Source organism: Saimiri boliviensis, chromosome 2, assembly GCF_048565385.1.
Source record: "Saimiri boliviensis isolate mSaiBol1 chromosome 2, mSaiBol1.pri, whole genome shotgun sequence".
NCBI lineage: Eukaryota > Metazoa > Chordata > Mammalia > Primates > Cebidae > Saimiri > Saimiri boliviensis.
Genome location: NC_133450.1, coordinates 90,817,706 through 90,839,027, shown reverse-complemented (window position 1 = coordinate 90,839,027; position 21,322 = coordinate 90,817,706). Strand labels below are relative to the sequence as shown.

At 36.3% G+C, this 21,322-nt stretch overlaps 1 protein-coding gene and 1 pseudogene across 6 annotated transcripts in view; both read left to right on the top strand.

Annotated features, from left to right (window-relative positions):
- The window catches only part of KIAA0586 (KIAA0586 ortholog), a 136,085-nt gene that overhangs the window by 22,446 nt on the left and 92,317 nt on the right, over positions 1 to 21,322 (top strand). For all 6 annotated transcript variants that reach the window (XR_012516292.1, XM_074393882.1, XM_074393883.1 and 3 more), the window contains exons 7-16: positions 1,128 to 1,281; positions 3,692 to 3,859; positions 5,974 to 6,097; positions 9,247 to 9,379; positions 10,339 to 10,559; positions 11,251 to 11,323; positions 13,031 to 13,258; positions 14,188 to 14,362; positions 18,981 to 19,175; positions 20,882 to 21,069. Coding sequence is in view for 5 of the 6 variants with exons in the window: in XM_074393882.1 (XP_074249983.1) it covers positions 1,128 to 1,281; positions 3,692 to 3,859; positions 5,974 to 6,097; positions 9,247 to 9,379; positions 10,339 to 10,559; positions 11,251 to 11,323; positions 13,031 to 13,258; positions 14,188 to 14,362; positions 18,981 to 19,175; positions 20,882 to 21,069 (1,659 nt within the window). In the remaining variant the exon portion in view is untranslated. The remainder of the gene's footprint in view (positions 1 to 1,127; positions 1,282 to 3,691; positions 3,860 to 5,973; positions 6,098 to 9,246; positions 9,380 to 10,338; positions 10,560 to 11,250; positions 11,324 to 13,030; positions 13,259 to 14,187; positions 14,363 to 18,980; positions 19,176 to 20,881; positions 21,070 to 21,322) is intronic.
- On the top strand, positions 16,512 to 18,981 carry LOC104651774 (heat shock factor-binding protein 1 pseudogene; annotated as a pseudogene).

Sequence of the window (21,322 nt, the reverse complement as noted above, 5' to 3'; positions counted from 1 at the left end):
CAACCTCCACATCTCAGGTTCAGGTGATTCTCCTGCCTCTGCCTTCCAAGTAGCTGGGATTACAGGTGCCTGCCACCACGCTCAGCTAATTTTTTGTATTTTTAGTAGAGATGGGGTTTTACCATGTTGGCCAGGCAGGTCTCGAACTCCTGCCCTCAGGTGATCTGCCTGCCTCAGCTTCCCAAAGTGCTGTGATTACAGGTGTGAGCCGCCATGCCCAGCCTAAAACCAGTTTTATTAGTTAAGATACTTGCTCATTTTAGATATTTTACTTTATTTTTATTTTATTTTATTTTATTTTAGAGACAGAGTCCCACTCTGTCATCCAGGCTGGAGTGCAGTGGCACCATCTTGGCTCACTGCAACCTCTGCCTCCCGGTTCAAGTGATTCTCTTGCCTCAGCCTCCTGAGTAGGCGGATTACAGGCGCCTGCCACCATGCTCAGCTGATTTTTGTATTTTTAGTATAGACAGGGTTTCGCCGTGTTGGATGGGCTGATCTCGAACTCCTCACCTCAGGCAATCTGCTCCCCTTGGCCTCCCAACGTGCTAGGATTACAGGCATGAACCCCTGCGCCTGACCTCATTTCAGATATTTTAATAAATAGTGCTGAAAACTATGTTGCCGCTCTATTTTCCATTTATGTGCAAATGTATATGTTACTGTTGCTGCTAAGCATGGATATTTATTTGAGAACTTACTGTCAATGATTTTCAAACCTTTGCTTCAAACAAAATCTTACCATTTAGGATGTAAAAGATGGGATGTTTTGGTTTTGAATTCTCTGATGTAAGTAGAGGTTTAGGGTGAGGGCCTCTCTTTCCTGGTCTTTTCTTAGCTGGCAGCAATGGCCCCTGAGCCATATCTGAGGTAGAAAGGAAAGCACTGAGGTTTAGAATGGTTAAGGAAAATGATTAAGGTCACACAGCAGAGTCAGCCTTAGTGCGATTCTACATCTTTCCAATGGCATCGTTGCTGCTTCTACAGTGGATATTTGCAATGTAATATGTATTTTTTTCATTGTTTAAGTACAGTAAATTATGTTTAACCCCTTTAATATTTTAATGTATTTTATTATCTCTTTCAAATGATATTTGAAAACAGTAAAATAATCTTATTTCTTCTAGACTCATTTTATTAGTGCTGCACTCAAGACTAGTAGTTTTCAGCCTGTTAGTGTGCCCTCCTCCAGAGCAGTGGAAAAGTATTTTGTAAAACCAGAACACCCTAATCTTGGTAGCTGTAATCCATCTTCATATAACACATTTGCTTCCAGACAAGGTAAAAATATGTAGTTCTCTATGAATAAAAAATGTCAGCTATGAATTCTCTTTGTGTTACATAAGCTGAGAACGTATTTCCTAATCAGTAGGAGTCTTTGTTTTATAAAATTTACTCATAAGATTTTTAAAAATAAATCTAGGTTTTTTTTAAAAAAACTTATTTTTTAAAATTTTCTTTCTCAGGCTACCTTGTCTTAGCTAAAGCTAGTTTTTTTTTTTTTGTTTTGTTTTTTGTTTTTGTTTTTTGTTTTGGTGAGATGGAGTCTCTCTTTGTCATCCAGGCTGGAATGCAATGGCATGAACTTGGCTCACAGCAACCTCTGCCTCCCAGGTTCAAGTGATTCTCCTGACTCAGGCTCCTGAGTAGCTAGGATTACAGGCTCCCACCATCATGCCCAGCTAATTTTTGTATTTTCATAGAGACGGAGTTTCACCATGTTGGCCAGAGACTGGTGTTGAACTCCTGACCTCAGGTGATGCACTTGCCTTGGCTTCCCAAAGTGTTGGATTACAGGCATGAGCCACCGCACCCAGGCAAAACTAGTTCTGTTTCTAGGTCAAGTAATTTTTAGGTTATTTTGAAATTTTAAAAAATTATGAATTATGTTCTTATCTGTGGTTTTAATTAATAACCTTCATAAATTGTCAGAAGTGCTTATAAATTTAGAAAAATATTATTTACTATTAAAATGCTTGTAAATAGATCAATTCTGCTCTCTGACAAACTACATATTTACTATTTTTCTTGATTCTGTCAGAGTACATTTTTAAACCATTTCTAAATATTTTCAGAGTTAGTAACGCAAGTCTGCTTATCTTGATTGAATTTTAAAACTCTGTAATAACAAAGCAATACATAGCTTCTTTGTTAAAACTTTAGTATTTAAAATAAATGAATACATGCGTTTCTAAGTTATTGTTATTTGAATAACGAACTAAAGAAAATCAAGGGACTATCCTTTTAGTGATATACAGATCTATATAGTACAATATTTTCAACACTTGATCTGTTAGAACATTGTTGTATTACAGTCATTAAAGATTGTCCATGCTTATAAGGTGCTTTACATTTTGCAACAAATGAGTGGTCCTTGTAAAACTTTTGTGGCCAGCACTTTGAGAGGCCAAGGTAAAAGGATCACTTGAGCCCAGGAGTTCAAGGGCAATTTAGTGAGACCCTGTCTCTAAACATAAAAATAAAAATATTAGCCAGGTGTGGTGGCACATGCCTGTAGTCCCAGCTACTTGGGAGGCTGTGGTGGGAAGATTGCCTGAGCCCTGGAGGTTGAGGCTTCAGTGAGCTGTGATCATGCAACTGCACTCCAACCTGGGTGACAGAGTGAGACCCTATCTTAAAAACAAAAAAAAAAGCAAACAACAACAACAAAGAACTGTTGTGACGTAATGAGTCCATTTTTAAGTTATGAACAGAGGACAGTGAAGCACAGAATGGTATGACTTGCCTGCTCAAGATTGCCTGACTTGCGAGGGAGGATGTCAGAGCTAGCGCCAGAACTCAGGTTTCATTATGACCCAGCTGTGTTATAGCAGTGGACACTTTTTTCAGAACTCAACTCCAGGGAATTTCTTGCTTATAATTTTGTTTTTCTTAAGCATGAGTTTTTATGAAAAAGGTATCTATTTTATTGATTGTAAACTGAATTTATTTCTTTGTATATAAAAGTAACAGTAACAAAAGAAAAAATGAGTAAATTAAAAGTTCAGTAAGTTAAAGTTTTAATTCTATGCTTTTTCTTGGGCATATATCATGTTTACATTGTTGTAGTATTTTATACAGCTTTTTTACTAGCACATAAAAGGATTTTCCATGTTTTATATAGTTAGTTGTCTTCATAATTTTAATTTGTAATGACTAAAGGTGATCTGTTGAATGACTGTTTCACAGTCTACTTGATCATTATCTTGTTTTGGCTACTCAGGCAGTTTTTAGGTTTTCATCTTCATAAATAATACTGTAATAAACATCATATTTAAAGCACATTTTCTTTCTTTTATGTTATTTTCTTAGAATATTTTCACAAGAGTAAGATTAAGGTTAAAGTATCTAAGGTTAAAGTATATGAAACTTGAATTCTTCCTATACTTATTGCCAGATGATTTATCAGTTTTCACTGCCATGAGGAAGTGTCTGGCTCTGCCAGTTTCATCACAGCTTCAGTAGTTCTGAATATTATCATATTGATTCTTATTTACTAGATGCAAGTATAAAATGTATGTTGTCTTCATTTCTTTTGATTTTTAATGGGGACAAAGTTATTTCTCTATACTTAATAATTTATTATTTATAATTTTGGCTTTATTTTTAACATGTAGGAAAGAGTAATATGCAATTATTTTAAAAGTTTCTTAAAAACAAGTTAATTTTTTAAAAAAATTTTCTGTTAAAGCACCTTTAAAAGAAATTGAAGATATGAGTTTTGATAAACAGAAATCTCCTTTGGAGACACCAGCACCTCGCAGATTTGCTCCTATACCTGTTTCAAGGGATGATGAACCATCAAAGAGGGAAAATCTTTTGGAAGAAAAAGAAAATATGGAAGTGTCATGTCACAGAGGTAACAGAGACTTTGACCAGACCTATCCCAAATTAGGAAATTTTCATGAGATTTTTTTGTGCCTAGTCATAACTAAATTGGAATCTCTATTTGTAATATTTTACTTTAAATGATACTTTCTGGGAAAATCAAGCTTCTTTAGGTTCTTTGTAAAAGTAATTGGAGGTATACATTTATAGTTATTCTGTCTCTTACAGATTATTACTTAAACCTGTAATGAATAAGTTTTGTTAATTTTTATTTATTTTTTGTGAGATAAGATATCACCCTGTCATCCAGACTGGAATACAGTGGCATGATCATGGCTCACTGTAACCTCCACCTCCCCAGACTCAGTTAATCTTCCAACTTCAGCCTCCCGAGTAGCTGGGACTACAGGTGCATGCCACTACACCAGGCTAATTTTTGTATTTTTCATAGAGATAAGGTTTTGCTATGTTGCCCAGGCTGGTCACAGTCTCCTGGGCTCAAGCAATCTGCCTGCCTCAGCCTCCCAAAGTGCTGGGATTACAGATGTGAGCCACTGTGCCTGCCTGGCCAAGTTTTGTTATTAATTAATAAAAAAATTAAAAATGCTTTGCTAATCATTTTTAGAGTATGTTTCCTCCTATTGTTTTTAGGTGTGGATTTTAATAATAAAACATAGAGAAACTTAACATTTATTACCATGTTTACTTGGAAAAAGTGCTAATATGTGAACCTTTTAATACAGAACAACAACTTTTATAAGGGACTGCAAGTAACAGTGTATTAACCAAACATCTTATGTTTTCACTCATAAATGGGAGCTAAGCTATAAGAATGCAAAGGCATAAGAATGATACAAAGGACTTGGGGACTTGTGGGAAAAGGTTGGGAAGGGGATGAGGGATAAAAGGCTACAAATTGGTCTCAGTGTATACTGCTTGGGTGATGGGTGCATCAAAATCTCCCATATCACCACTAAAGAACTTACTCATGTAACCCAATACCACCTGTTCCCCAAAAATCTACGGAAATAAAAAAAAAAAAAAGAAAAATAGTGTGTTACTGAGTCTTAAAATGTACCCCTTGTAACAAAAGTAAATCAAATATTAAACTAAATGCTTTTATTCTTGGAATCATTTAAATGCATGCAAGTCTTATCTTAGGCACATTTAAAGAGTTTTAAGAAAGGCAGAAGATAATAAAATCTTTAATAAAGAAGACAATCTCTCAACAAAAATTATTATATAGTCTTACTACATACAAACAAGGCTAAGGGATAGATCCACTTAATTGGTACTTTGAAGAAATAGATAAATCTCTTCTTTACATTTATAAAAATCTTCTATTTTGCTGGACTTTGTGATGATGACACTTCTCACTCAAATTCCTTTTTTTCGGTGATGAAAATAAATTTAGGGTTTTTTCTGTGAATTCAGACTTTTACTTATTTGTTTATTTATTTATTTTTATAGAGACAGGGTCTTGCTTTGTTGTGCAGGCTGGTCTCAAACTCTTGGCCTCAAGCAGTCCTCCTGCCTCAGCTTCCCAAAGTGTTGGGATTGCAGGCATGAGCCACAAGTAGGTTGGGAGTATAGATAAAATGAGGCTAACCATGAGTTAATGATGTTGTGATATAGTTTTTTGTTTTTTGTTTTGAGGCAGAGTTTTGCTCTTGTTGCCTAGGCTGGAGTGCAGTGGTGCGATCTCAGCTCACTGCAACCTCCGTCTCCCAGGTTCAAGCAATTCTCCTGCCTTAGCCTCCCAAGTAGCTGGGATTACAGGCCTGCACCACCACACCCAGCTAACGTTTGTACTTTTAGTAGAGACGGGATTTCTCCATGTTGGTCAGGCTTGTCTTGAACTCCTGACCTCAGGTGATCCGCCCACCTTGGCCTCCCATAGTGCTGAGATTATAGGCGTGAGCCACTGCACCCAGCTTGTGGTATGGTTTTTATGAGGTATAAATAATTAGTTTTATTTGATGAGTATCTTTATAGCCTACATTGTAGGATACACTGTAGGCTATAAATTGAGTAGATAATCATCATAAGAAACTAACTTGGGCCAGAATGCAAATATATGAGGTATCATATAAAAGAGAAATGAATTAGTATTTGGAAAATGATACTGTATCTCTTCTATTTCAGGAAATGTAAGATTATTGGAGCAAATTTTGAATAATAATGATTCTTTGACAAGAAAAAGTGAATCATCAAACACCACCTCACTAACTAGGTCAAAAATAGGATGGAATCCTGAGAAAACAGACAGGTATTGGAATGAAAACTAGGTTGAAAAGAGCTTTGTTCAGATTTTCAAATTTTCTTTGGGACTTTTAATCAATTATAGCATTGCTTCTTAAATTTATCTTAGATATAGTTACTATTTTCTGATGCTAATATATCTTCCCCTTTTCTATAATATTACTATGAAATGAATAATTTTTTTCAAAATGCAGATTATTAATTTCTAATTTATGCAGATTATTCATTTCTGATTAAATGATGTCTGAGATTTGTTTCAAAAATAATCTAATATAGGGTAGGAACAAGTAGGTTGGGAGTATAGATAAAATGAGGCTAGCCATGAGTTAATGATTGTTGTAGTTAGGGTATATGAGGTTCTTTTTAGTATTTTGTCTATTTTTGTGTTTATTTGAAATTTTACATAATAAAAAGTTTAAAAAAAAATCTAATCTGGGCCATGATAGTTGTATTTATCTTCAACATCTTTAAAACTACAGTAATAAAAACTAAAGGAGCCATATGTTGAGTAATTTTATGCAGCAATATTATACAATTTTAGTCTATTTACATTTAATGTAATCACTGATAAGGTAGGATTTATGTCTACCATGTTACTTTCTACATGCCTTAGGTCTTTTAGTTTCACTGTTCCTCTCTTAGTGCCTTCTTTTGTGTTAGACATTTTCTAGTTGCACCATTTTAATTGTTTTGTCATTTCCTTTGCTTTTTTTAAAAATCATTTTCTTAGTGGTCACTCTAGGAATTATAATTAACACATTAATTTAAAACGATCTAATTTGGATTAATAGTGATTTAATTTCAGTAGCATTCAAAAACTGTGCTCCAGTAAAACCCTGTTCCCTCCACTTTTCTTTCCTCTATTATTATCATACAAATTACATCTTTATACGTTATAAGCCCATCTGTGTAGCTTGGTAATTAGTATTTGATGCAACTGTCTTTTAAGTCAGATAGAAAAGAAAGGAGATACAAATAAAAATACGTATGCTGGCTTTTATAGTTACATATATAGTTCATCTTTACTAGTACCCTGTTTCTTCATATGGATTCAAGTTGGTCTAATATCTTTTTATCCCACCCTGAAGGATTCCTGCTAACATTTCGTATAGGATAGGTCTGTTAACAATGAATTATTTCAGTTTTTGTTTATCTGGTACCGTCTTAATTTCTTTTTCACTTTTTGTTGTTTAAACAGAAATTTGGTTTGTCATAGTTGTGGAAGCTGGAAGTTCAAGATCAAAGTGCTGGCTGGGTTGGTTTCCTTTGAGGCCTCTCTTCTGGCTTACAGGTGGCCTCCCTCTTACTGTCTCTCCACATGGTCATCCCTCTCTGTACACACACCCCTGGTGTCCCCTCCTTCACTTTTGAAGGATAGTTTTACTACATGTAGCATTTTTGGCAGATGGTCTTTTTCAACTTTTTGAGTGTGTCATCTGACTGCCTTCTGGACTCTATGGTTTCTGACGACGAGTTGTATGTTGGTGTGCTTGATGGTGTCCCATAGGTCTCTAAGACTGTTAATTTTTCTTCATCTATTTTTCTTTCCATTACTGAAACTGGATATTCTCAGTTAACTTGTCTTCCAGTTTGTTGATTTCTTCTGCCAACTCAAATATGGTGTTGATCCCCTCTAATGAATTTACATTTCAACTGCAGAATTTGTTTGCCTTTTAAAAAAATATTTTCTATCTCCTTATTGATCATTCTATATTTAGCAAGACTTTATTCTTAAACTTTCCTTTAACTTTTAAACTCATTTCTTTTAGCAATAGCTGATTTATAGTCTTTGCCTAGTACGTCTAATATCTGGGATTCCTCAAGGGAGGTTTCTTTGACTGTGCTTTTTTCTGTGTTTGGGTTATACTTTCCTGTTTCTTTGTATGTCTCATAAATTTTTGTTGAAAACTCGGCATTTTACATAATACAGTGTGGCAACTCTGGAAATTAGATTCTTTCACCTCCCAGAGCTTATTGTTGTTGCTAGTTATTGTTGCTGTTTGTTTAGTGACTTTCCTGGACTAATTCGGTGAAGTCTGTATTCTTTGTCATATGCAACCACTGAAATCTCTGTTTTGTTAGCTTAGTCTGCTAATGATTGGAAAGAGATTTCCTTAATTGCCTTGAACTGATAAGTCTCCTTCTCTTTGCCATGGATTGTGTGTGTGTGTGTGTGTGTGTGTGTGTGTGTGTGTGCGCGCGCGCACGCGTGCGTGAGCTAGAACATGCCTCCAGTACCTGGCAGATTATGAGTCTATTTTAGCTTTCACTTCTTAACTTGTACAGACTATCAAGGTCAGCTAGAAGTGAGTGATTAGGATCTTCCCAGGTCTCTCTTGGGCATGTGTATAACCCTGTATGTGGACTAGAAGGCATGGCCTTCTAAATTCCGAGGAATATGTTGGAACTTTTCAAAGCTCCACCATGGGCATCTTATTACCTAGACTTTTAAGATTTATTGACCACAATCTTGTTTGCCCCAACTAGTATCACAACCTCAGGCTTCTGAGATGTTAAACAATTGCTCGTGATTTTGAAAAATGCCCTGGGTATAGTTTCTCACTGATCTAGCTGTGAATCAGATCAAATAAAGACACACACTATGAATGAGACTTTTGGGAGAGCTCCAAGCCATCCTACTCTCTTTAGTGGTTGTGAGGCTGTTGGTTTTCAAGGCCACCACAGAATTGGATAGGCAAGTTAAAAAAATTCAATAAAGCTCGCTGTTCTTACCTAGAGTCAGCCATTTTTCCTGAATAAATGCCCCTCAGGTTGTTGTGAGTCTTTAATTTCCAGAGGTTAGCAAAATTTGATTTTGATGATTTTTGCTAGGGTTCTCATTATGCTTACAGAGCAGCAGATTTTCAGAAGTTCTTACTCCACCAATCTGGAAGTGCTTCTAGATGTTGCTTCTTGAAAGCATAACCTTTTCCTGCTCGTTTTTTGCTATGTCTAAACTTTTCTGGTTAGATGAATTTTGTCTCTTGTGATTTTCTGTGTTTCATTTGTTTAGTCACATAACTGATTAATTCCCTGGAACAATTTTAATAGGATACCACTTAGTAATGTGTAGTTAAGACTGTATCAAAGAGATGGGTAATGAAATGTTTACTGAATTTACAACAATTTAGGAAACTTAAAAACAATCTTTTATAGCATTGAAACTCTACCTTCTGAAAGATTTCCTTCCTATGAAGAGCTAGGAACAGCTAAAGTGACTGTGCAGAAGTCTGATGAGGTTCTTCATGACCTTGGCCAAAAGAAGAAAGAAACAAATGGCATGGTTCAGGTAAAATGGGAATGGGCTTAACGTTTATAATTGGTTAAGATAAAAATTAAAAGGAATAAAAAAAAGTTACAAAGATAGAAATTAGGAGGAAGGATGAAGAAAAAGCACTGAAAAAGACGTGTTAGCCATGTCTGTTCCATTTACAAAATATTTCCAGACGTCTTCACCAAGTGATTTCTCCTTATCACTCCCTGACCAGGACTGAGCCATATAGCCACCTCTGGCTTCCCAGCTTCTGTTAGAAATGGAGGAAGGGGAAAAGAGACCTGTGAATGAATAGACCTCATTTATCCAATCCACAGTGTCTGCCATATATTCCATACATAAACAGCCAACTTGTTTTTATTTTGTTTTAGCTTTCTTCAGCAGAGAGAGCTATTTTTGGTCTCTGGACTGCTCAACACGGCTATGGATTTCTCACTTCTATTTTATTTGACACTCACATTAGGATTTCTTTTCTTTTTTCTTTTTCTTTTTTCTTTTTTGGAGGGGACAGAGTCTCTCTTTATCACCCAGGCTTGAGGTCAGTGGCACGATCTAAGCTCACTGCACCATCTGCCTCCCAGGTTCAAGTGATCCTACCTCAGCCTCCCGAGTAGCTGGGATTACAAGCATGTGCCACGATGCTTGGCTGATTTTTGTGTTTTTTAATAGAGACAGGGTTTAACCGTGTTAGCCATGCTGGTCTCAAACTCCTGACCACAGGTGATCCACCTGCCTCAGCCTCCCAAAATGCTGGGATTACAGATGTGAGCCAACATTCCTGACCCACATTAGTATTTCTAAATGGAGGAAAAGCACTTTGATTGCCAAGTATTCTTTTGTAACTCTTCAGTCTGACAAATTGAGTCCTTAGAATATATTGACATAATGTATGGCCCCAATGATAGTGATAGCCCTTGTTTCGATTAAAAGAATCAGTGTGAGTTTAGTAACTTTTGGCCTTTTTTTCTTTTAAGCCAGAAGAATCTCTTAGTATGTTGAAGCTTGCAAATCTTCCACAGAATTCTGTTAAGCTTCAAACAACCAGTACAACAAGATCTGTATTGAAAGATGCTGAGAAGATTTTGAGAGGAGTACAAAACAATAAAAAAGTACTTGAAGAAAACCTGGAAGCTATTATTCGTGCAAAAGATGGAGCTGCCATGTATTCACTTATCAATGCTTTATCTACCAACAGGTAAGAGGATGTTGGCATCCGAGATTATTTATGAGGCTGACAGTTCTACTTCTTAATTTTTTTCTAAGCACTTTATTTTGCTTAAAATGTTCTAGTACTTTTTAAAAGGTTCTTTATTGCCTTTGAAAATGTAGAACTTATTATAAAGTTGGAATTTGGATATATACATGGTGGTACTACTGTTTTGTGGTGGAAATTTTTCTTTTAGCTTTTTCTTTCTTTGGTACATACCTTCTTGGATCTACATGTGTTTTTCAAACATTTATGTTTCAAATATTTGATGAAAACTAGTACCATTGGTTTTCCTTTTTAGGTGAAGGATATTAGGTCCCTATCCTACTTTCCTAATATCCTTTCCTTTTCAGATGAAGGTTATTAGGCTAGCCCAGGCGTCCCCAAACTACGGCCCAGCCCGCGGGCCACATGCGGCCCCCTGAGGCCATTTATCCGCACCCTCCCTCCCCCGGCCGCACTTCAGGAAGGGGCACCTCTTTCATTGGTGGTCAGTGAGAGGAGCACAGTATGTGGCGGCCCTCCAATGGTCTGAGGGACAGTGAACTGGCCCCCTGTGTAAAAAGTCTGGGGACACCTGGGCTAGTAGGCTCACAACTAGATAAGAGTTAGATCTGATCCAAGTCCTGCTTGGGACATTAAGTGCTAATTTGAGAAAATTCCTTTTTCTCTTTTATAGAGAGATGTCAGAGAAAATTAGGATCAGAAGGACAGTGGATGAGTGGATTAAAACTATTTCTGCAGAAATTCAGGTATGTCTTGGAAAAAACTTTTAAATGAATTCTCAGAAGATAACATTGACTCCAATTTATAGGTGTTATACTTGTTTTTAAAATATTTCTTATATGAAAATCCACTTAAATAATTTTTAATTTCACTGTCACTCTTTATATTTACTTAGTAATAAGTTTAGTTTTAACAAGCACTTCATCTCATATTATATTATGGCTCTTAATTTGGCAAATTGTTGGACAATAAAACATGAATAATCTGAAAGAAAATTTAGCGAAAGTCTTTGGAAGAAGAATTATACTTGCAAAGATATTTTAAAACAGCAGATTTAGAAGCATTGGCTTGCCAAAATGAAAGTACCAGAGTTATGCAAAGAGAAAAAAACTAGATTTACTAAGTTTACAGAAGTCAGTCCCAGATGGAAAAACAGCCTCTTTCTCACATCCACAATAGGAATGTACATCTTCAAACATCCAGCATTGTGAAGGTCTGGGAATTATCTTTCTTAGGAAATTTTAAAAATTTATATATTTGAGTGAACTGAACTAGACAGGTTAAGCTGAGTGCAAGGTGTGTTTTTTTTTTTAAACTGTAGATGTGCTTATATGCTACTCACAATGGTAGCAAGGTGAAGTATCAGTACTGCTTCCCAGCAGTAAACACAGAAATATATTTTGAAACTTTGTTGTTTAAGAATATATATTGCTTTTTTTTTTTTTTTTTTTTAAGATGAGGTTTCACCATGTTGGTTGGGCTGGTCTTGAACTCCCAACCTCAGGTGATCCACCCGCCTTGGCTTCCAAAGTACTTGGATTACAGGTGTGAGCCACCGCGCCCGGCCTTTTTTTTTTTTTGAGATGGAGTTTCACTCTTGTTACCCAGGCTGGAGTGCAGTGGCGTGATCTCAGCTCACCGCAACCTCCACCTCCTGGGTTCAGGCAATTCTCCTGCCTCAGCCTCCTGAGTAGCTGGGATTACAGGCACGCGCCACCATGCCCAGCTAATTTTTCTGTATTTTTGGTAGAGGCAAGGTTTCACCATGTTGACCAGGATGGTCTCGATCTCTTGACCTCGTGATCCACCCGTCTCGGCCTGCCAAAGTGCTGGGATTACAGGTTTGAGCCACCGCGCCCGGCCAAGAATATATATTTGTAATGAAGGTGTGAAAAATTTATTTTAGGTACTATAAGATTGACACACACAAAAATGTTGAACTAAGAATCAGAAGATTTGGAATCTAGTTTTGGCTCTACAGTCAACTGGCAGTATATCTCACTCTTTTGCCATGAATTCCATGTAAAATATGATTGTTTAAACTTTCACATAATTTTAATTTATATTTACCTCAGAGGTTTATTACGAAATTGTTTACTTTTTTTGAAACATATATTTTACTTTTTAAATTGTTGACAAAATTCATTTGGTTCAAGCATCAAAAAGTGTAGAAAGATTTGTCACTCAGAGTTGTCCTCCTACCCCTACAACCCTTCTATTATTTTCCATTCTCCCTGCTTCAGAAGATACTAGTCTTTTTAAGGTTTTGTTTATTTTTCCAGAGAATTTTTATTTTTATATACCCAATAAAGCCAATATCCTTTATTTTTAACACATTTAAAACTGCTAAACTGTATTTACATAACAGCAAAAAATAAATTCTAATACTTTCTGATGTGAAAGCATTACTATTTGGATGTATTTTAAGTAATTTTAACTTTGGTTGTATTAAGGATGAACTGTCAAGAACAGATTATGAACAAAAAAGATTTGATCAGAAGAATCAGAGGACCAAGAAAGCTCACAATATGACTAAAGATATTAGAACCAACACACAAGATAAAACTGTAAACAAATCCGTAATTCCAAGAAAACATTCTCAAAAGCAAATAGAAGAGCGTTTTAGAAATCTACCTATGAGGGGCATGCCTGCTGCAAGTATACAGAGAGAGAGAAAAGAAGTAAGATCCTAATCTGTTCTTTTAACGTGATTGTTGTGTTAAAATCGATCATTTCCCTTAAGAGATAATGAAGCAAATGTGATGGTGTTTTAAAATATGAAGGACTATACAAATGTAGGCTGTTTTTACACTATTGATATTTAGAGTTTTGGATTTATAATGTGAAAAGCACTGAACAAAATAGATAGTTCCTTTCTTCTGAGACCTCACACCCTCGTATCGTAGTTCGTAGTTAAAGCAGGTGTACCTAGAGATCATCTAGACCAAAAACTGGATTCTCTAGTTGATGGTACTCAAAATTGTGTTTCATTTGTGTGTGTGTGCGCGTGTGTGTGCATGTGTGTGTATAGTTTATTTTTTCAGTATAACAAATGCATGTTTAGTGCCTAGTATATGCAAGCCATGGTACTAGATCGTATGGAGGAAATTTTTTTGACTGCTCTAACTAGGCTATAACTTTCTTAGTGCCAAATATGGATTGTTGAGAAGATCAGCAAAGTATCTAATTCAATCCTTGGCACTTAGTAGATGCTCAGTAAATGCTACCTTTCTGTGACATTTAGATTATGGTTGAAGGTGGGTTCAGGAATATGCAAAATTATTTAAAAGTTAAGGTTATTGTATTTTTATTGTACTTGAACATAATAAATATATAAAATGTATTTAAATGTTTCTCTTTGGTGCTTAAAATACACTTAGTAAGATAAAAGTTTTCATGTTTCTTAGGTGGATGATTTTTATATTTAAAGCTTTTCAAATTAATGCTTGAAATCTATATCTAGAATTTAAGGGCTGTTTAAAATAGAGGTTATTTTTGACCTGATCATTCTTATTATGGTACTTAAACTAGCAAAAGGTGGCTTTAGAAAAATGAGATAAAATGTTTGATGACTATTTTCATGGTGAGTTGAATAACTTTATACACATAGGGGCTTTTGAAAGCATCCACAGTCATTCAAGATGAAGATTATATGTTTCAAGTCTATGGAAAGCCAGTTTATCAGGGCCATCGAAGCACTCTTAAAAAAGGACCATATCTCAGATTTAATTCTCCATCTCCTAAGTCCAAACCACAGAGACCAAAAGTAATAGAACGAGTTAAAGGTAAGAAATCTCATATTTTGTGTTTACTCTCACTTCTTAGTAGTATCAGTTTAACATGTAAAGTTTATTTTTGCTTTTTATTTATTACTTATAAATGCAGTTAAAATTATATAATGCTTGGGGATGAAAAATAATTCCTGTTAGCAGAGGTAGGAAGAAATAGGCTAAAACTTAAAAATTATACACAAGATAGGAATAATTGGGAAGTAATGTAGGATTAAATGGCATCTTCAGAAAAAGCATCATAAAAGTTTTATTTAGGAGATTTGAGACAGAGTCTCATTCTATCCCCCAGGCTGGATTGCAATGGTGCAATCACAGTTCACTGCAGCCTTGACATACTGGGCTCAAGTGATCCTCCCTCAGCCTCCCAAGTAGCTGGGACGACAGGCAAACACCATCACACGTGGCTAATTTTTTTGTATTTTTTGTAGAGACAGGGTTTCGCCATATTGCGTAGGCTGGGTGATGGTGAAGCTTCAGCATCTAAATTATAATCTAGACATTTCCCTAAAGACCTTGGTCCTTTATGTTCTTATGAACAGAAAGATCAGCCATATGCTGTTCATTGTCATAAAAGTGTTGATGGGCACTTTTGCAGTTTTGTTTTAAAAGAGACTTAGGTAGAAAAGTGAAAACGTTTTTTGTTGCTTTTGTGCACAACTGAAAACATCTTCATTTATCACTGTGTGTTTTGAGTCACATCTACTGTTTCACTGGTACTGTATATTTAAGTATAACTCTTGGTTATATACTGAGTCTGTTAACTTCGGTTATGTACTATAGTTTATCGGCTTCTACTTAGCAGTCAGTAAGCTACAGTTCACAATATGTGATATCTAGTAGACACACACCCGTTTTCCTCTCTTATCCTTTCTAGAAGTTGGTGCTATCATTGTTACTTTGGTTCCCTTTCCTTTCTAAAGGTTATGTAATCATACAGAGTGTCAGGTTAAATAGAAATTTTACTTCTATTATTTTAAAATGGAAAGCATATAGCTTATGGGTGATATTTATCCTAATGGATAATATTTACCCTAAAGTTTTCTCTTATTTAGTGTAGCCTTGCTATTTTTTTTTTTTTTTTAGATGGAGTCTTCCTCTGTCACCTGGGCTGGAGTGCAGTGGCGTGATCTCAGCTCACTGCAACCTCTGCCTCCAGGGTTCAAGCGATTCTCCTGTCTCAGCTTCCTGAGTAGCTGGGATTACAGGGATGTGCCATGATGCCTGGCTAATTTTTTTTGTATTTTTATTAGAGACGGGGTTTCGCAATATTGGCGAGGCTGCTTGAACTCCTGCCCTCAGGTGACCCACCCACCTTGGCCTTCCAAAATACTGGGATTATAGGCATGAGCCACCGTGCCTGGCCTAGTGTAGCTTTGCTAGTAATTTACATGTGGGATTTTGAAAGTCTTTGCAAAAAATAATTTGAGATTTTAAAATGCTTTCAGATCTGAAAATAGCTTTATTCAGTAACCCTTTTAATGGTCAGAAGTGATTGAGAGCCTGTATTAGTCCATTTTCACACTGCGATAAAGAACTTTCTGAGACTGGGTAATTTATAAAGAAAAAAAGGTGGAATTGACTCACAGTTCCACTTTGCTGGGGAGGCCTCAGGAAACTTACAGTCATGGCAGAAGGGAAGCAAGGCACGTTTTACATGGCATCAGGAGAGAGGGAGCATAGAAAGCCATGCCCTTTTAATCAGATCTCATGAGAACTCACTATCACAAGAACAGATTAGGGGAAACTGTCCCCATGATGCAGTCAACTACCATCAAGTCTCTCCTGTGACACATGGGGATCAGTTTGAGACGAGATTTGGGTAGGGACGCAGAGCCAAGCCATATCAGAACCTAAGGACTTATGCTCATCCTAGAGCCTCAGTACCTGCCATTTCCTCTGTCTGGAGAGCTCTTCGTTCAAACAGTTGCATGGTTCTCTCTCTCAGTTCTTCCATCTCTGCTCTTAGATGTTAGCTCCCTAGAGAGATCTACCCTGACCATTCTATTCAAAGACTTATCTACTGTTCCTCTTTATCTCCTTACCCTGCCATATTGTTCTTCATAGCACTTCACACTTCTTGTGTTATATTTTTGTTTCTTTGTTTTATTATTTATTTATTTGTCACTACTAGACTGTAAACTCCATGAGTACAGTTGGTTTAATCACCTCTGTGTTCCTTGTGCCTGAAACAATGCTGAAAAAACATTTTAAATAAACCCTCAAGGAAAATATTCATTTAATAGAATGAATGAGTATCAGAAAACAAGATGAAAGAATATAGACATGGTACTAAAATTTTTCTTCCTGGGATCATAAACAAAAGGAACCTATATTTAAAAGTCTAGATATATAGGTTGGGCATAGTGCCTCATGCCTGTAATCCTACCACTTTGGGCAGCTGAGGCATGAGGATTGCTTGAGACCTAGAATTCAAGACCAGCCTTGGTAACCTAGCTAGATCCCATCTCTACAATACATTTAAAATACTAGCAGGGTGTGCCTGTAGTCCCAGCTACTTGGGAGGCTGAGGTGGGAGGATTGCTTTAGCACTTGAGCCTCGGAATTCAAGGTTGTAGTGAGCTATGATAGTGCCACTGCACTCCTGCCTGAGCAACTGAGCAAGAGCTTGTCTCTGTAAAACAAAAATTAAATAAATAAAAACACACACATGTGAAATGGAAGTGTAGGTGATGGTCTGAGACATCACCACCAAGCTGGGTACTGGGTAGGTGGTCGAGACTGACTCCAAGACCGTGCAGGACCTCACCTCAGTGGTGAAGACACTCCTGCAGCAGATGCAAGATAAATTTCAGACCGTGTCTCACCAGATCATTAGGAGAATTGATAACCTGGAGAAGAACATCACAGACCTCATGACACAGACTTAAATGGAAGAACTGGAAGGTGAAAACAAGATATCTGCAACAAAAAGAGAGTTAAGGGTTGCTAATAATTTATACTGGAATTTGGAACACCATTTTTCCAAGCCAAGAGAAGATTGAATGGCTTTTTGCAGTTAAATACTATGTGTAGACAGGTTTTATATTATAAAATGTGCTTTCATATCACATACTATATAGTCAGTTTATAGAGCACTTTACCCTCCAGTTTCTTGAACATGGTATCTTCACATCTTGGACCTTGGTCAGTTGTGCTATTAATTATTAAACACTAAAACTTTGGGGGTTTCTGCATTTAAAAAAAAAGCACCTACATGTTAAAAGTAAAAATACAGTGTCAGGAAATTATTTAGAAAATGTTTTGGCCTCTTTTCCTTTGCCCTTTTACTTTGTTCTTTTATTCACTTTTTTTGTGTGTTCCATAGATATTTATTCACTTCTCCAAAGGCATAAAGTCATATTTTTTATTTTTTATGATTTAGGATATAATGGCAACATACAAATGTATACATCATAGGAACAGAAAAAAGTGTACAGTAGTCTTCCCTTATTCATGGGGAATATGTTCCAGTACCCTCAATGGATGCCTAAAGCAATGGATAGTACCGAGCTATAACATCTACTGTGTTTTTTAGTCTGATAATTGAGATGGCAACTAAGTTTTTAATGGCCATGTGGTGTCTACAGTGTAGATACCCTGGACAAAGGGAAGATTCATGTCCTGGGCAGGATGGAGCAGGATGACACGAGACTTTATTGTGCTACTCAGAATAACATGCAATGTAAAACTTATGACTTAGCTGGGCATGCTGGTGTGCATCTGTGGTCTTATCTACTCTGGAGGCTGAGGTGGGAGGATCACTTGAGCCTGGCAGGCAGAGGTTACAGTGAGCTGAGATCACACCACTGCACTCCAGCCTGGGTGGAGTAAGACTCCATCTCAAAAAATAATAATAATAATTTTTAAAAACTTATGAATTATTTATTTCTCGAATTTTCCATTTGATATTTTCCTACCAAGGTTGACCCCAGGTAACTGAGACAGGGAAAGAGAAACTACAGATAAGGAGGGCCTACTATATAACAATATTAATTCATAAGGTTTAGGTAAGTATAGAATTAGATTATCTGTACATAATTTTTAAATATAAAGGCTGGTTATTCAGAATTATGTTATGTATAAAGGTGTAAGGAAAAAATGAAAATCATCCAGTTCCAAAAATGATCATTAACTTTTTTGTACCTATGGAAAAACATTTAATGAATTCAAACATTGTCTGAATATTCTTTAGAATCTTTAACATTTTTTTCTAGTTGTATCTATTTTGTCATAGTAGCTGTACAAGTTGTTTATCTATCTATTCAGGGACTGGTAACTACGGCCTACAGGTGAGCTGACTATTTTTATAAAGTTTTATTTGCATGTAACTGTGTTCCTTCATTTAAATATTGTCCATGGCTTCTGTCATGATACAACAGCAGAACTGAGTCATTACAGCTGAGATTACGTGGCCTGCCAGACTGAAATATTTACTATCTGGCCATTTAAGGAGTTTGGCACCTCTGATCTATATATTACTTCTGTTTTGGGGCCCTGTAACTTCAAATATAGAATTGGGATTTTTCTGTGAAGAGCTATTGCATTTCTAGATGGCTGGATAGTAGATATTTTAACAATATTTTAAAATGTGTGCCATTGTTAATTATTATAGGCACTAAAGTAAAGTCAATAAGAACACAGACTGACTTCTATGCAACAAAACCTATAAAGATGGAATCTAAAACGAAACATTCCATTCCTGTGTTACCTCATGGCGATCAGCAGTATTTGTTCAGCCCAAGTAGAGAAATGCCTACTTTTTCAGGTACACTAGAAGGTCATCTGATTCCTATGGCAATTCTTTTAGGTAAGACCCAACAAAATATGTGGGATGAATTTTGTTTATTTATTTGTTTGTTTATTTATTAGAGACAGGATTTTGCTATGTGGCTCAGGCTGGTCTGGAACTCCTGGACTCAAGCCATTTGCCTACCTCAACCTCTCAAAGTGCTGAGATTACAGGCGTGAGCCACCGTGCCCAGCCTGTGAATTTTAAGTTCTTAATCAGCGGTAGCAGAACTTACAAGATGGTACTAACATGATAGTCACCTGCCTTTTCCTGTAAATGTTGTTTGTTTTTGTAGGGAGGGTCTCAGAGTGTATTTTATGCTGTGTAATAGCAGTCTCTGAAATGGTGGGTACCTGCTTTAGTTTCACGAACAGGAAGCGTTCTTTTGATAGGTTATAGTATATTATTGTAGATGAAATGAAGTTTTAAAAAATGTTTTGGCTGGGCACAGTGGCTCATGCCTTTAATCACAGCACTTTGGGAAGCTGAGATGGGAGGATTGCTTGAGACCAGGAGTTTGAGACCAGCCCAAGCAACATAGCAAGACTTTGTCTCTTAAAAAAAAAAAATTATCTGGGCTTGGTGGAATACCCTGTAGTCCCAGGTACTCTGGAGGCTGAAGCAGGACAATCCCTTTAGCCTAGGCCAGGAGTTTGAGGCTGCAGTAAATGATGATTATGCCATTGTACTCCAGCCTAGACAGCAGAGCAAGACCCTGTCTCTTAAAAGAAAAGTTTAAATATATCATAGACATTGATGATAATTCAAGAAGTCTGATTGGCTTGTTAATACCATATGTCTTTGGGGAAGTATTCATGTACTTTTTTGTACTTTTGAACTAGGCTATCATAGTGAAAGCTGTGTGGGTGTGTAATCTAAGCCAATGGTTGTTTATTTACTTATTTGCATTCTCTGAGTTGTCATGTTAAAAATTAAACAGAACATTTTTGTCCTCACACCAGCTCTTCAAGTCTAATTAGCTCTTTTTTTTTCCTTTTAGTGTCATTGCTATTCTTTTGTTTTGATTAATGATTTAAGTATGAATATTTTTTAACATAAGATAATTTTTTATTTTTGAAATTATGGGTTAATGGCGTGTCAACATAGTAGCTCTCTGTTTAAACATATCTTCTAGTAATAAAATAGCTAACACTTTTAATGTCCTTACTATGTACCAGGTACAGTTCTGAGGACTTTCCATATATTCTCTCATTTAATCCACCCTATAAAGCACATGGTAATATACAAATTATATAGCTAAAGAAACTGAAGCACAGAGGAGTTGCATAATTTGTCAAAGGTCACACAACAGGAATGGCATCAGGATTCAAACCCAGGCAGAGGCAGTCTGGCTTTATAGTCTGTGTTTTCAACAAGTACACTGTACTACCCCTTTTTACTTTGATATGTAGAAAACAAGTAGGACTTTGCAAGTGAAAGTTTTTGACATTTTAAAATGTGGATAGTATTAATAGCTTTATATTAGCCTTTATTTTGAGGATTAAGTTAGTTAGTGATGTAAAGTGTTAGTACATATAACTCCCTAGTAAAAGTCGCTGGATATGGTGAATGTGTCGATAATGCTGATGATGGAGAGAGAGGTGATTGTCAGATAGGACTTGTTTTTTGTATCAGAATATAGCCATTAAGATCCAGGTGGTGTATTAGACATTTCTCTTTTTTTTCTGAACTAGTTAACTTATTTTTTCCCCTAAACTTCTTAGGACAAACCCAAAGTAATAGTGATTCTATGCCACCTGCTGGAGTGATTGTCAGCAAGCCACACCCTGTAACTGTGACTACTTCTATTCCTCCATCATCTCGAAAAATAGAAACTGGAGTAAAGAAACCTAACATAGCTGTTGTAGAAATGAAGTCAGAAAAAAAGGATCCTCCTCGGCTTACTGTACAGGTATGCCAGGCTGTGTGAATAGAAAATTTTAAGGAAGAAAAAATTTTTTTGCTTAACATTAGTAGTGAAATTCATTTTAATGCTTCATGAAAATACTGCTTTCATCATGGCTCCTTTACTTTTTTTTATTTTTATTTTTTAGATGGAGTTTCGCTCTTGTCACCCAGGCTAGAGTGCAATGGCGTGATCTTGGATCACTGCAACCTCCACCTCCTGGGTTCAAGTGATTCTCCTGCCTCAGACTCCTGAGTAT